The following is a 16366-nucleotide window of genomic DNA, read 5'->3' on the forward strand; positions in this document are numbered from 1 at the left end:
GGGGTAAGGCTTGAACAGAGGGTGGAAGGTAGTGATGATATTTACTGTAAAGTAATTCAAGGAGATCTGTCTCTGATCCAGAACATCTCATGTGCACGTTCAGCATAAAATTAATAAAGATGAATATTAAAATCCCAGACTCCTATGAGGGGGGTCTGTATGGGGAACAGAGTAAGAGGATGTGATATGCTCAGCTCGGAGACGTAACATTCTTTCCAGCAGGAAACAAGTTTCGAATCCAATGTTTAGGGAGAAGAAATGAGATGTAGGAGTCATTCTCTCACCAAGCTAATATCCACTGAGTGCCTACGATTAGGCATACTGGCAAGGATTAAAATTACATAAGTAGATGAGATTGCTCAGTGGAGTGAGAGGAAAAGAAAATTCTGGAGAACACAGATAAAAATGTAATGAGCAGACAGAGGAACTGGATCCAATGAAAGGCCGAAAAGGACTGGATAGGTGTAAAGACTGGGGGAAGTAAGGAGTGTAAAACTACTGAAGAGAGAGTGAGAGTTTGAGAGGAATAAAGTGACCAAGAGTGTCCAATCATGACACAGAAGTACAGCAAGATCAGCACTGAGAAGTGTTCATCAGACTCGGTGAGAGCAATTTCAGTGGAGGGCAGTAGCCTTGGAAATAGGTTTAGTTGAGGAGTAAGTGGGAGGAGGAGGAGGCATTTCAAGTGACAACTATTGGTGGAGTATCTTTTTTTCTGAGAGGGAAAAGAGGAGGACAGGACAGAGAGGGTCGCAAGGCAAAGAGAGATACGTTCTTTTTAGGATAGGAATGGTTTGAACACAGACTGAAAGATGGATAACCAACCATCCTTGTTTGCCAGGTACTAAGGACACGGAACTTTCAATGCTGAAACCAGGACAGCATCAGGCAAACCAGGACAGTTGGTCACCATAGCAGAGAAGAATATATTAAAGACCTCGGGGGAAAGTGGAGATAATTATTGGAGCAAAGTCTGTCAAATAAGGAAATGGATCTTAAAGGTCCCATCAAACTGAAAAAGTTCAAGACACTGTTTGATGATGCAATTCCATTGTTAAAACCGAACAGCAAATAATTCAAGGCTAAGGACCACCCATCCATTGTGAGAGACCACTTGTTTGCCCCTCGAGTTGTTGCCAAGGGCTTAGCTCCACCACAGCTGCACAGTTCATTTCTTAAATATGAGTCACTGAGGATTAAGATGAATCTAAAGAAAAGACAAAGGAAGTTCTGTCGTTACAAAGACATAAGCACCATTATTTTCACGTCGTTGCCAGAAATTAAGAAAAGAAAGTAGATGGAAGACAGGGTTAAGTGACTGTATCTTCAGAATTTAGGATTTAGACTAAACACACACATAAAACGACTGTAAAAACCCCAGAAAAAAGGGAGAAAAAAACTATAAGTAGGAATGTCATGTTAAACATGGTTATATGAAAGGTCCTCTTCCATTTATTCATGTAACAAATTTTGAGCACCTACTATGTACCAGACTCTGTTGTAGGCAATGGATATCATTGGTCCTTGTAGCATGGAGTTTAAAAGAGAGAGGCTTATGTAGTAAAAATAATAACAACAAGACAACAAAAAACCCCATGAAGATGTTGCATTAAAATAATGAAAAATAGATTTTTCAATATCTGATCAACTTACCATAGACTGCGTGTTACAACAGCTCACCACGTTTTAAAAGTAAGGAAAATGGGGCTTCCCTGGTGGCACAGTGGTTGAGAATCTGCCTGCTAATGCAGGGGACACAGGTTCGAGCCCTGGTCTGGGAGGATCCCACATGCCACGGAGCAACTAGGCCCGTGAGCCACAACTACTGAGCCTGCGCGTCTGGAGCCTGTGCTCCGCAACAAGAGAGGCCCGCGCACCGCCATGAAGAGTGGCCCCCGCTTGCCACAACTAGAGAAAGCCCTCGCACAGAAACGAAGACCCAACACAGCCAAAAATAAAATAAATAAATAAATTAAAAAAAAAAAAAAAAGTAAGGAAATGGAGCCATTTTTAAACAACGACAACATTTCAACGTCAAGAGCCTTAACCCTTTGATAAGTGACTTGTTTCTCAAAAAAAAAGTCTATTTGAATGACACTGGGGAAAATACATACTCATATACAATACTGATTTTTGTCTCATAGATTATAATTAATATTTTAAGTCAGATAAGTTGGTTCATTCATGTGCTGATGTGAAAAAGCTATCAGATATAAAGCCCTTCTCCCATACACATACAGAGTGCATCTTTACCCTATCTAGATGTCCATATTCAAATGTTAAGATATTTCCTTCTTGAATCTTTTCAACAGATGAAGTTATTTTCTTTAAAACCCATCTTTTCCCCCATACCTTCTTTTTTCCCTTTTTAAGATAGCCAGGCCCAAGGCTCTGAAATAGTGATGTGGAAGAATCAGAAGCAACTACTAAAGACGTAGAGTACCTCTGTGAAAAGAAAATAATATTCTATCTCACAAATGAGAAAAAGTTAGGCATGCTGAACTGATAATTTTCCTTCAGCTCCTTAAGGTGCACAAAATTAACTTATTTGAATCGTGCACTACAAAGTTACAGTAGCAGCAAATCCCAAGGTAAATCCATTTTATTGTGAAGGTTAAATTGTCTGATGGATAGTATTTATACATCACAAACACTAACCAACTGGGTGACTTGACTGCTTGCTGATTAATTCATTCATTCACAAATATTTATTTTGAATCTATTATGTATAAGGTAGTGCAGATGTAGGGACCTAATCTTTGTCCTTAAGGAGTCAACAGTTTGGCTGAGTAGGTATGTTTGTATAAAAGCATATTTTTATTCAATTAATGTTTTACCAATGCAAAGTAAAGTACAGACAAGTTAGGATTTACCTAAGGCCATCAGTTCGTTAGTCACTTAGAATCCAAACCCTGAAATTCTTAAGCCAGGCTGAAACTGAGTAAGAGCAAAAAAATTAAAGTTTCCTGAATTACAAAAAATGTGGAAGACACATAAGTGGAAAATCCTAATGACCATGAAGCAAATGAGAAACTTAAAAAACCTGAAAGTCACAGAGGAGAACCAAGTCACTGATGATTCATTTTAAGCCAGGCTGAAAGTGAGTAAGAACAAAAAAATAAAAGTTCTCTGAATTACAAAAAATTTGGAAGCCACGAAGGTGGAAAATCCTAATGGCTATGAAGCAAATCAGAAATAAAAAACCTGAAAGCGATAAAGAACCAAGTCATTGATTATTCTTTTTTTTTTTTTTCTGTCTGTCCTACTTGTGGAAAAAAGAATTAGGGTGAATATTACCACAAATACCTAATAATACATAAAGAGTAGCTCAGAACCATCCCCTCAGTATAGAGGGGATGAAGGGTGAGATACTGATTTGCTTGAGATACCTCAGAGAAGACAGGGGCAGGAAGAGAAGTCTGGGCACAGGTACAGACATTACAGAGAGACAAGCTATGTTGCTTTCACCTAGAGACAGTGGTCCTATAACTAAGGATGTAAGTAAAAGCCCTTGCGTTTCAAAACAGATCTCTTTCAACCATGTACAGTGTATAGTTTCCCCGGAGCTGAATTTTACCTATATTCCCACTGAAGTGGCAAGTCTGTATTTGTGTCATTTGGACCAGAAATCTGAAGGAATGACTATACGTTATCTCCACATTTGTTAGCAGAACTTTACAGAACCATCCTGAGAGGCAGACTGAAGTGGTGAAAAGAGCACTGTCCTGAGTAGCAGGACACCAAAAGTTCAAGTCTGGGCCGGGCCAAAACTTGGTTGCGTGATCTAGGACAAGTCATAAAATCTCTCTGAGCCTTCCCATCCTCATTTGTAAAATGTAGAGGTTTGCTAAGTACCTTACCTAAGTTCTAACATCCAGTTCTAAAATTCCATAATCAACACGTTTAGATCATTAATTGGCCACAGGCCTGTTACATGGTGGCAGTTTGAGATAGTCTTTCATTACTAATATTAAGAATTATAGCCGCAGCTTGGCACATAGTAGATAATCAATAAATACTGTTGAATAAATAACAGAACGCCCAGGTAGAAAACCAGAGTGTGTTATATGGAGGCCAGCTGGATTTAGATGCAGTCGGTGCTCGAGGGTGAAAGCCTGGTTTCGTGAATTAAGAGAGGAAAAAAAATGAATGCTGTCAGTTGGGAAAAACTGAGAGATCTTTTTCTGGGTCTACTCTTACGTTCCAGATCCAAAGCTGAGAGTAATCTTTGAGTCACTAGGTGGATTTTCCTCAAGAGGAGGCCCTATTAACCCTGCCTTCTTAATCCTAGTGATTTCCCCTCTAGAGGAGATGTTCACGTCCATACTTTCGGAAGTTCCATTATTTGAACTGCTGGTTGGGCTTTCCCTCTAGCCTGCATTAGCTAGGAGACGAGAGAACAGACAGACTCTAAATTGGAAAATTGGGACTGACACATACGCACTACTATATATACAATAGATAACTAATAAGAATCTACTGTACAGCACAGGGCACAGGGAACTCTACTCAATACTCTGTAATGACCTATATGGAAAAAGAATCTAAAAAAGAGTGGATACACGTATATGTATAACTGATTCACTTTGCTGTACAGCAGAAACTAACACAACATTGTAAATCAGTTATACCCCCAATAAAAATTTTTTAAAAAGAAAGAAAAAAAATAAAGTGATCCAACGGCGGTTAAAGTGATCTCAACAAATCGTTACTGAGTGCGCATAGGACAAGGACGGTAACACAGTCAGTTCCACAAATTGATCGGTATTTTAGTTTTGTCATCCTATATTATCATTCTAGTTTCCATATTATTTCTACCTTATCTGCATGCCTCCTATATTGTTTGTACTTCTGATAAGAACGTTGCTGAAATCATTCTCTCGCCATAATGACCTTCCTCATTTTAAGAGCCACCATATTTATTGAGTCTCAAGCACGTCAGAAATATTTTAATGACTAACTGCTGATTTAGGGACAATCATTGCTCAATTAATTTGAAACCAAGATCATGGAAAAAGGCAAGGTCCAAATGTGGTTAACTGGAGTACCAGAAATTTTGCCTCTAAGAATCTAAGACAAATTCATAGGGATTTTAGGAAGAAGGACATTTGCCAGAAGTGGCAACAAAAAACCCCAGAAAGACAAAGGGTTCACTTGATATTCATTTGACATAGTTGGTATTAGAGAGGTATGAAAATGGGACACATGGGCTATAAAGAAAAGGTCATAATCATCTTTATTTTTTTTATTGTGCTAAGAACACTTAACATGAGATCTACCCACTTAACAAAGTTTTAAGTGCATGATACAATACTGTTACCTACAGGCACAGGATTGCACAGTAGACCTTGCGAACTTACTCGTTTTGCATAACTGAAAGTTTATACTTGTTGAACAACTCCACATTTCCCCCTCTCCCCAGGCCCTCGCAACCACCTCTCTACTCTCTGCTTCTATGAGTTTGACTACATCATCATCTTTAGACAAGATGAAAAAAGTTTATCTTATTTTCACTCTACTTCTGAAGAAAAGTGAAGATAAGGGATTATGGTATCAGACACATCTAGCCATTGTTTCAGGTACATCTAAGCATTGTTTCAGATAGTCAACAACATGAACAACAATATTAATTTATAAGTGAGATTAAATCAATTTGAAGCAAGTTTGAAAACGTAAATGGACATATTTCAAGCCTGAAATTATTTTAAAAAATATCTAATTTTACTCAATGAAAACACATTTTGGAGTGTCTAGGGGGGAAATATGTTTAACAAGCTCCTGTTGAGATTTATCTTTTGGAAGTCTTTCAAACAAAACGTTGTGTTCTCTGAGATCAAGGGCACGGGCTAGCAGAGAGTCCAGCCTGCTTGCAGATCTGTGATACTGGGGAGGAATAGTTAGTGCCCACGCAGCATCGTGCACAGCTGTTTGACTCTTAATCCTAAGGTTGAGCTGCTTCCAACAACCACTGGGGAAGTCACTTCCTACAGACCATAACGTTGTTAAACTCTGAGCTCACCCTGAAAAATCACTAGTGAAAATTCAATCTGCTCCTAGGGTCATTTAGAGAATTAGGTATTAGGTCGTTGAGCCTAAACCCTAAATTTTGGAAATTCTTTCTGAAGCAATAGTGCAGATAAATGGATTATCAGGAAATCCTGTGAAAAATTAATTAATATCCATTCTCAAGAGGCTCGGCCAAAATTTGAGATTGTCAAGCGTAAGTGGTGAATAATTTCTGAATCACGCCATTTGTTTCTGTCTGTCAACACAATCCAGAAATGGAACTCCTGTTTCTCTCCACATACACACCCTCATCCATGATCATTTTGAAGTCTTTCCTGTTCCCATAAATGGCATCATCATTTCCCCATTTGTTCAAACCACAGACTTCAGAGTCATCCCTGACTCTTTGCTTTCTCTCATATTCCATACCCCATCAATCTTAAGTTCTATCAGCTCTACCTTCAAACTTTATCTTGGGTCATATAATTTTTCATCATATCTATCATTTCCATTCCAGTCCAAGCCATCGTTATCTCCTTCCTAAATGACTTCAACACCCTCCTAACTTTCTCCCTGCTTTCAGTCTTGCTCCTCCTATCATCATTTCTTCACACAGCAGCCAGAGTCCATTTCTAAACACATCAATCAGATCACATCATTCCTGTCTGTGGTTCTCCAGTGATGTCTCAATACACATAGAATAAAATCCACCTCCAAACTATGGCAGAAAAGACCACATTATCTGGTCTTTGCCTCTCTCAACAACCTACCACTAGCCCATCCTGTTATTCCTTGGACACCCCAAACCTGTTCTTACATCTCGGCCTTTGCATTTGCTGCTCCTTCTGCCTAGAATATGCTTCACTCAAGGTCTTTGCTTGGCTCACTCACGCACACAGCCCTTTGCTCAACTATAATCTCTTTAGGTAGGCCACTACCTCTCAGTCTTTCTCTATCCTTATTTTGTTCCCTTTCTCTTCATAGAAACTGACCTGACATGATTTTATTTTATTGTTTTTAGTTCTTTTTTTTTTTTTTGGCCATGCGGCGCAGCTTGTGGGATCTTAGTTCCCCAACCAGGGATCGAACCCGGGGCCGCGGCAGTGAGAGCACAGAGTCCTAACCACTGGACCACCAGGGAATTCCCCTGACGTGATTTTTTATATTAATGTATTGGCTTACTGTGTGTTTCCCTCATTAAAATTTGAAGGTCTGTGGGGGGCAGAGTCTCGTTTTCTTCACTACTGTACCCTCAGCCCCTGGCATAGAGTAGGCGCTCAATAAATAATTACTGAAAGACTCAATGAATTCTAGGAGTCCGAGTTATGGTACAGTTTTTCCTAGAATAATTTTTTTGGGGAAATGGAAGAACAGATAAAAAGATCAGGGGTTCATCTGTAATTAAACAAATGTGTGTCAAAGTGCTTTGTAAAGGCAAAGTACTACACAAATATTATTTTAAGAGTATCTGTCAAGATATCAAAAATATTTTGACATGGTTATAAAGAGGACTGTGGTAGAGAAGTCAATTTGTAAACTATACATAGTTTATCTTATTATAGTCATTAAACAAAAGTAGCAAATCCTAGATGACTCTGTTCTCAAGTTTTGATGATATAGCTAGTTTTCAGAAGACTTCCTCAAATGGCTAGAAATGTAGCTCTAAAAATAATTTAAAATCTTTTCTATTCAGCATTTCTAAATATGACTGCATAAAATTCCAAACTTATATGAAAGTAGCTTACTCCATTAGCGATGAAGAATCGATCACAAAGATGTCGATTTCCTCCAACCTAGTCACGCAGACATCTTAGAGGTAGGTAACAAACAGTGAACTTTGCAAGGGAACCAAACTTGTTTAGAAACTCCAAGAGGCTAGGTCAATGAATGTTGGAATGAATCACTGTATCACAAGCTTTTTTTGTCATTGTTTTTCAGAGGTGATAGGGAGCAATGCATTTATTTGGTAACACAGAGCTGACTTGAATCTTAACCTTCACAAATGGCACCTAAAGACATTTTCTATTTCTGTGGAAATAGAAGGATTCCCTTGATGAGGGAACTCATCAAGCTAACACACATGTACCCAAAGGAAGCAGGCCAGCATTGGTAACAGCATTAGCTTAAATAAATGTATAATCCACAACGTGATTTCAGGGTAATTTTATTGAATTTCTGAACCTCTCCCTCACTTCGTGGTGACTTCTGAGGAGACTGAACATGCATAATATATGACCTGACAAATGAATAAGTAAACTACTTTATTCAAGCCTCTTCATTTGTCAACAGGATCCACACAATTATGGCTTTCTGTCTACTGTTTTAATAATGTATGTATTGATTACTTCCATCTAAATCTTAACCAGAAAATCTCAGGAAGCTTTGAAGGTGTCCTTAATGGTCTCTAGGGAAGGAATTACAGAGAGTTTCAAATTGAAAGATGAAAACCGAATGACAAACAATTTCATTAGTAAAAATGCAAACAAAAAGTCATTACCTACAGTGTTCTTATAATCAAGACCTAATTTCCATTTAAATTTGGGGTGGGATGAAGAGAATTAAATAAACTCATGGTTTATTGCAGTTCTCCTTAGAAATTCCCCATTATGATTTGCTCCTTTAAAACTCTCTCTAAGTTAATCACAGGAGTAGACAAGTAATAAATATCACTTCAGTGACTGCTCAAGTAAAACAAAGGAAGTCAGTTTTAAAAATATATCTGGACCAGAACAATACACACTTCATTGAAAACGAGTCCGTCTAGTGAGGCAAGTAACGAGGAACCGTAAAAGCCAGGATAACGTATTCAAAAGATATAAAAATCGGTCAGTTTATATTTGCTAAGGCACGTTTGAGCTTTAATTAGTTAGAACACTTCACCACATATGGAACATTATTTTATTAATTCCAGTTGCAGTTGTTATGGTGCCCAGCTGGTTTGGGGAACATACATCCACTCCCATGGGTGTAAAAAACTGCTTTGGGGAGTGAGACTGCAGTCCCCAGCTACCTGTGTGGACTGTCTTATAACTTTACCTACAGCAGAGTAATTGAGATTGACTGTATATTCTTGCTTTAAGAGTACAAGACATATGATATTTTGCTATAAAACTTTATCATTAATCTGCAATGATATACTAAGAAAATATAAATGACCTGTTTTACAAGCATTCTGATTTATAGAAAAAAAGTGAAAAATATTTAATTAGTATTTACACTTTTGACATTTTAATGGGATTTGTATTCCCATAAAAAGCAACAACATTAATAATTTACAATAGGTAGTAAGCAGGTGATTTTTAAAAAGTGACACACCAAATACATGGGGAGCAAGGGTACAATAAAAAGTGAGCCATCTTGATACCAAATATTTTATATAAACAGTCTTTGGAGCAAGAGACCCATAAAGAGCAAGACAGTTTATAACCCTGGAAACATGGTAAAGTAAAACAAAAGTCTACAAATACAAACTCTGTTCAAGACTAGATCACGACAGAGTTTTGTAATGATTGTGCTTCCTTTACCTCTTCCTAATTGGATTCAGAAGATCTGATAGAGAGACCCAATTTCAGGGGTTTTCCTTTGTTCTTTTTGTCCACAGGCAATGAGAGCATCACTAACTAGACAGCAACTCCACTACAACTACAAAGGGGCTACTGCAAAAATGTGACAAAACTGAGTAAACAGGGTGCAAAATTGTTCTCTCATCAGCACTTAGGAGTGATGATGTCCTTTGAGGGAGTGTTTTGTGACAAGGCTTTTTCTTAAGGATACAAAGAGAATTTCATGGAAACACTGGACCAGACCACAAGTAAAAACAGTGGGCATCAAAGTAGCTTTACACACTATGCAAAGATGCTTACTTAGGAGTAAAGAGAAAAAAAGCTGCAAGTGAGGAAGGAACATCACCCTTTATTCTTTCTTTCCCTGCCCTGGATCACAGTAGACTAGAGAGGAAGGAACAGAAGATTAGTTCACTGGTTGTTTTCCTCCCTTCCTGCCTCCTTATCTTCTTTCCTTAATTCCTATGTTCCTTTATCTGTTCATTGTCTATCATGTACTAGACACTTTATAAGGTGCTAGGTATAAAAATGACAACCCTCTTCCCAAAAGCAAGCTTCTTGGAGCCCAAGGTTTAGTGAAGGTGGTTGACATTAGTCAAAAAGTCACACATATTCATGATGACAAAGAACATTACATTATAGAAGGAAAAGTACTGTGTTATGAAGGCATATAAAAGGAGATGTGGTCAAATGTGGGCATCAGAGAAAAGCTTGCTTGATGCCTGAGCCAAGATGTAAAGGATTATTAGACATGAGCCAGGAAATTATGAGGGGGGAGGTTTGGGTAGAAAGGGTTTCAGACAGAGGATCGACATGTTCAAAGCCCCACCAGAGAGGAACACAGAGAACTGGAAACAAGCAAAAGAAGGCAGTACAGCTAGCATCAAGACAGCAAGAGGAAGGGCAGTGAGAAAAGACTGGGGCCAGACCAGCCAGATGGGACTTTGGGGTCCTTGCTGAGGATTTTTGGTCTTTCCCCAAGGGCACTGAAAAGCCACTGAAGAGTGTTAAGATGAGGAATGACATAATTCAATTTATATTTTTACACAGATTACTCTGACTGAAATGTTGATTGCATTGTAGGGTGTTAAGAGTAGATACAGAAAAGTGAGGAGAAAAGGTCTCTTGTAACAGTGGCAATGACTACAGTAGACAGAGTCAAGGAAGGTAAACTGACCCAGTGATGTGTTAGCGTTGGAAGGCTGGAGGCTGGTCATCCTGAAAAGGTACTATGTCAGTCTGCGCTGGTGTTGTTTGGATAGGAGAAACTCTTTAGTTAGATCCTCCAATCATTAGGGTTTTGTAGATTACAGCAACAAAAAGATAAAGAAGCAAAGGATTTTGGGGTCTTGAAAAAGTTATTAAAATGCTTGATGATTGAACCTAAGTTGGACTTGGAGGGCGATAAAGGTAGAGGATCAGTGGAACTAATGTATAGAACAAAGAGTTATCAATGGGCTGGAGATCCTGATATGTCAAAGAAAGGGAGTAAGTGGGTATCTGAATAAGTAGAGTAGCCAAGTGGGGATTAATTCTCTTCAATATGGTGCATGTTACCCATAACTCTAGCATCACATCTCTCCAAAGCATATTACCGGTCATGAGATTCATGAGTAAGAGGACCGAGAACGGTATGTGCTAACATTTTATCGCTGTTAGCAGGCAACCAAAGCCAATAATCAGGGAGAGTGAGGCTGTATTTATAACAAAATGGTGGCTAGAAGGACTGTGGAAAAACTACGTAGACCAAATTCCTCATCTTATACCTGAAGAACAAAGCAGCAATCACCATCCGACTTATAGATGAATAGGGCTAGAATCTCAGTCTCCTGAATCCTAGTGCACTTGTCCAATGATTCATCTTCTTTGATTTCTGGAACTAGAATAAAATTACACCTTTGGTAGAAATTGTCTCATTTCACCGTATCATGTAATGCATTCTATTTAAAATGCCCATCCTTCTCAGTGAATGCTCTTCTACATATATACCGGAGTGTTTTCACTCTTTATTCAAAGTTAGAACACTTTAAAAATTATAGCTATTATATCACACCCTACCACAAAAGCTACCTTAATATTCTGAATTATATGAAGGGGAATGGCTAAAGGAGAAACTGGCAGTTTCCCTGGCAACTTTTTATAGACTCTGGGGTCTTCCCTCATGTTCTCTTCCCTTTTTGTCATCTCCTATATCCTCTTCTCTGGAATAATATAAACCCTTGACCTTTCTTCAAGATGCCAGTTTTTGCTATGTCTCCATAAATATCTTTCCTTTAAGTGCTGAACATATAAAAGTGGCACCATTTTATCAAGCTTTTATTGTTTGGTGGTAATTTAATTGGTTTTCTATTCCCTTGTGTTGTTCATGTACCTTTTATTCTCATTTCAAAAACACCTATCAGTATCCACCATATGGCAGACACTTTGCTAGGTACTAGGGTCTTGGAGGTCAGCAAGACCAAATCTCTGCCTTCCTCACTCTGAGTCTAGTAGAGGAGACAAAAATATAATGAAAAACAAACAAAGGAAAGAAACAATTAGACAGCCTCTTCAATAAGTGGTGCTGGGAAAACTGGACAGCTACATGTAAAAGAATGAAATTAGAACAGTCCCCAACACCATACACAAAAATAAACTCAAAAAGGATTAAAGACCTAAATGTAATGCCAGACACTATCAAACTCTTAGAAGAAAACAGGAAGAACACTCTTTGACATAAATCAAGCAAGATCCTTTCCTTTTTGACCCAGCTCCTAGAGAAATGGAAATAAAAACAAAAATAAACAAATGGGACCTAATGAAACTTAAAAGCTTTTGCACAGCAAAGGAAACCATAAACAAGATGAAAAGACAACCCTCAGAATGGGAGAAAATATTTGCAAATGAAGCAACTGACAGAGGATTCATCTCCAAAATTTACAAGCAGCTCATGCAGCTCAATATCAAAAAAAAAACAAACAACCCAATCCAAAACTGGGCAGAAGACCTAAATAGACATTTTTCCAAAGAAGATATACAGATTGCCAACAAACACATGAAAGAATGCTCAACATCATTAATCATTAGAGAAATGCAAATCAAAACTACAATGAGATATCATCTCACACCGGTCAGAATGGCCATCATCAAAAAATCTACAAACAATAAATGCTGGAGAGGGTGTGGAGAAAAGGGAACCCTCTTGCACTGTTGGTGGGAATGTAAATTGATACAGCCACTATGGAGAACAGTATGGAGGTTCCTTAAGAAACTACAAATAGAACTACCATACGACCCAGCAATCCCACTACTGGGCATATACCCTGAGAAAACCACAATTCAAAAAGAGTCATGTACCACAATGTTCATTGCAGCTCTATTTACAATAGCCAGGACATGGAAGCAACCTAAGTGTCCAGCGACAGATGAATGGATAAAGAAGACGTGGCACATATATACAATGGGATATTACTCAGCCATAAAAATAAATGAAATTGAGTTACTTGTAGCGAGGTGGATGGACCTAGAGTCTGTCATACAGAGTGAAGTAAGTCAGAAAGAGAAAAACAAATACCGCATGCTAACACATAGATATGGAATCTAAAAAAAAAGAAAAATGCTCATGAAGAACCTAGGGGCAAGACGGGAATAAAGACGCAGACCTACTAGAGAATGGACCTGAGGACACGGGGAGGGGGAAGGGTAAGCTGGGACAAGGTGAGAGAGTGGCATGGACATGTATACACTACCAAATATAAAACAGATAGCTAGTGGGAAGCAGCTGCATAGCGCAGGGAGATCAGCTCGGTGCTTTGTGACCACCTAGAGGGGTGGGATAGGGGGGGTGGGAGGGAGGGAGACGCAAGAGGGAAGAGATATGGAGATATATGTATATGTATAACTGATTCACTTCGTTATAAAGCAGAAACTAACACACCATTGTAAAGCAATTATACTCCAATAAAGATGTTACAAAAAAAAAACAGTTGATCGCTGTTGGAGAATGCTAATGAGCAAGTTGTTATTCTGAAGACTGGTAAAGTAGAGACATTTACCGCACCTGTCCTAGACGAACTATATCCTGGGTACCCAAATTGTGGATGAGTATACATTTTCTTTTCATAGAAGTACTCCAGCTAATAAATGAAGAAGAAATGATAGAAATAGGCAATCATCATATTGCAACCCCTAGCCGTTGATCATTAATAGCTGCGAAAAATCACACACACACAAGAGAAAAGAAGACACTGTGTACCTCCTGGTGATGGAAATATACATTACTATCTATGAAGCAGTCTGACCAAAAAAAAAAGGCAAACCCGAATACAATCAAACCTGTAGAACTACACTGTTCAACAGAATAGCCACTAGCCATATCTGAGCACTTGAAATGTGGCTAGCCTGAATTGAGTTGTATTGTAACCATTGTAACTGTAAATTTTTATATCAATTACATGTTAAAATGATAATAATTACTGTTCTATAGTTATATTAGATGCAACCATTAGAGGAAACTGGGTGAAATGTGTAGGGAGACTCTCTGTACTATTTTTGTAACTTGCTGTGAATCTGTAATTACTTCAAAATAAAAAGTGAAAAAAAGGGGGGGGGTGGATTTAAAAGACAAATTTGCCAAGTGCAATGTCTGGACCTTATTTCAATTCTTATTTAAACCAAAAAACCCAAACCCCAAAAACCTGTTAAAACATTTAAGACATGTATATGAGAAATGGAAATTTGAATACTGCCTTGGTATTTGTCATGATAAAATTATTGACATTTAAAAAGTATTATAGGGCTTCCCTGGTGGCGCAGTGGTTAAGAATCCACCTGTCAATGCAGGGGACACGGGTTCGAGCCCTAGTCCGGGAAGATCCCACATGCCTCGGAGCAACTAAGCCCGTGCGCCACAACTACTGAGCCTGTGCTTTAGAGCCCACGAGCTGCAACTACTGAAGCCCGAGCACCTAGAGCCCGTGCTCCACAACAAGAGAAGCCACCGCAATGAGAAGCCCACACACCACAACGAAGAGTAGCCCCCGCTCACCGCAACTAGAGAAAGCCCGCGCACAGCAGCGAAGACCCAAGGCAGCCAAAAATGAAATAAATAAATTTTTAAAAATATATTATAGTAACAATGTGGTTACCTTTAAAGAGCAAATTCTTATCTTTTGGAGACACTTTATCAAATATTCATGAATTAAATGATGCGTGCCTGAGATTTGCTTTTAGATAATGGAGGACAAAATAGAGGTATAGAAGAAGTAAGATTGGCCATGAATTGATAACTGTTGGTCTTGATGGGTACACAGGTGTTTATTATAGAATTATGTCGCTTTAGCATACGTTTAATATTTTCCAAAATAACATTTTTAAATATCGCCAAAAGACATGGACAAATCTTAAATGATATCATTAATGCAGATGCTTTTGACATTTAAAATATAATGCCTTGGACTGTTTCTAATTGACCCTTGGACTAGAGGAGTAAAAAAAGATTTCTCTTCCACTTGATGTCTTTTCCTTTTTCAACCTAGTTTCAATCAAAACTAATCTTAAAATAGTCATTGAATGCTTACTATGTGCAAATCACTATGCTTAAAAATATCCTACCCTGTGTACATCATTCTGCTTCTGAACTGCTGGGAAATCGCCTCCAATAGGTGCCTGCCGGCTTAACTCATCATCTTTCAGCTGTAGCCACACCAGAAGTTCCTGAAGAGAAAGGTGCAGACGCTTCCACTGGTCAGAACTGGCTTCCAAATGGGACCTGAAAAATAACAGGAGCAAACTGTCAGACTATCTAGAAAGATAACTGATGGTTCTAACAATCCCACTAAAGGTACATTGGTTGGTTACTTCCACAGCGTGTAAACGTACTGTGAACCACACAGCAGTCCTCAATAAAAATCCAGCTACCTGTTTTTGAGAGCAACAAAATGGGGGTATTTTGATGGCAACATGGAGGGAAGACAGTGTTTAGTTATATGTTTATTTCCACAGGCAGAATTCTGAGACTTTTGGCATGAAATATACACTGGAATGGACTGCTTTCCTGTAGTGCTGCAGTCAACGATTCCTAATGTTTCTGGTAGAAGAACCTGAACCCAGTGACTAAAATAAACCACTCAGTTTTCGTGTGACTCATGCTAGTACCGGAATTCTTTCTGCTTTGAGAAATGGAAAGGTCTCTCCCCACATTTTGACTTTTCCATTTCTACACCCTAGGCAGACTCTTCCATTGACTCCTTCCATCTGGCACCTGTTCCTTTCTGCGCCTCTTCCCATATGCTTCTCCTCCTTCTCTACCCTTCTTTATTCGTGTGCACCTGGGATTTGTTTTCACCAAGTTCCAACATTTTCCGCTTTGTTTCCTTTGTGTAAAATGTACTGAGACAACAACTCACGTGGAAAAGTAAAATCAGACATTTGCCTGAAAGCCTCCCCCCAAACGTGAATAATTTAGCCAAGAGGCTGAGTGCTTTACCATCAACTGCATTTAGAACACGTTAATCCATAGAAGGCATTTAAGAATATACAAATGAATGATCTGCATTATAAAATCCACATTTCACTTGAGGATGAGAAGTTAAATTAAGAAAATAAATCATCATCCAGAAAACAAAGAAACGCGGAATGTTAGCAAAGCTCTATCCTCAGGTAAATCAAGAATTATGCTGCATTACTTACATCTCATCAGCAATTATTAATTAATTCATAAAAATTAATGCTGCCTATAAATATAATATAGCCTCTAATGCTGCAGAGATTGAAATGTAAAGCAACCAGGTAGAACAACATTTCCCTTTGCCACTTGA

General features: G+C 38.5%; 1 protein-coding gene across 4 annotated transcripts in view; it reads right to left on the reverse strand.

Moving 5' to 3' along the window:
• The window catches only part of DMD (dystrophin), a 1739631-nt gene that overhangs the window by 388001 nt on the left and 1335264 nt on the right, over positions 1-16366 (reverse strand). For all 4 annotated transcript variants that reach the window (XM_068533306.1, XM_068533307.1, XM_068533305.1 and 1 more), the window contains one exon: positions 15162-15318. In XM_068533306.1, the coding sequence (XP_068389407.1) occupies positions 15162-15318 (157 nt within the window). The remainder of the gene's footprint in view (positions 1-15161; positions 15319-16366) is intronic.

Source organism: Eschrichtius robustus, chromosome X (assembly GCF_028021215.1).
Source record: "Eschrichtius robustus isolate mEscRob2 chromosome X, mEscRob2.pri, whole genome shotgun sequence".
Taxonomy (NCBI): domain Eukaryota; kingdom Metazoa; phylum Chordata; class Mammalia; order Artiodactyla; family Eschrichtiidae; genus Eschrichtius; species Eschrichtius robustus.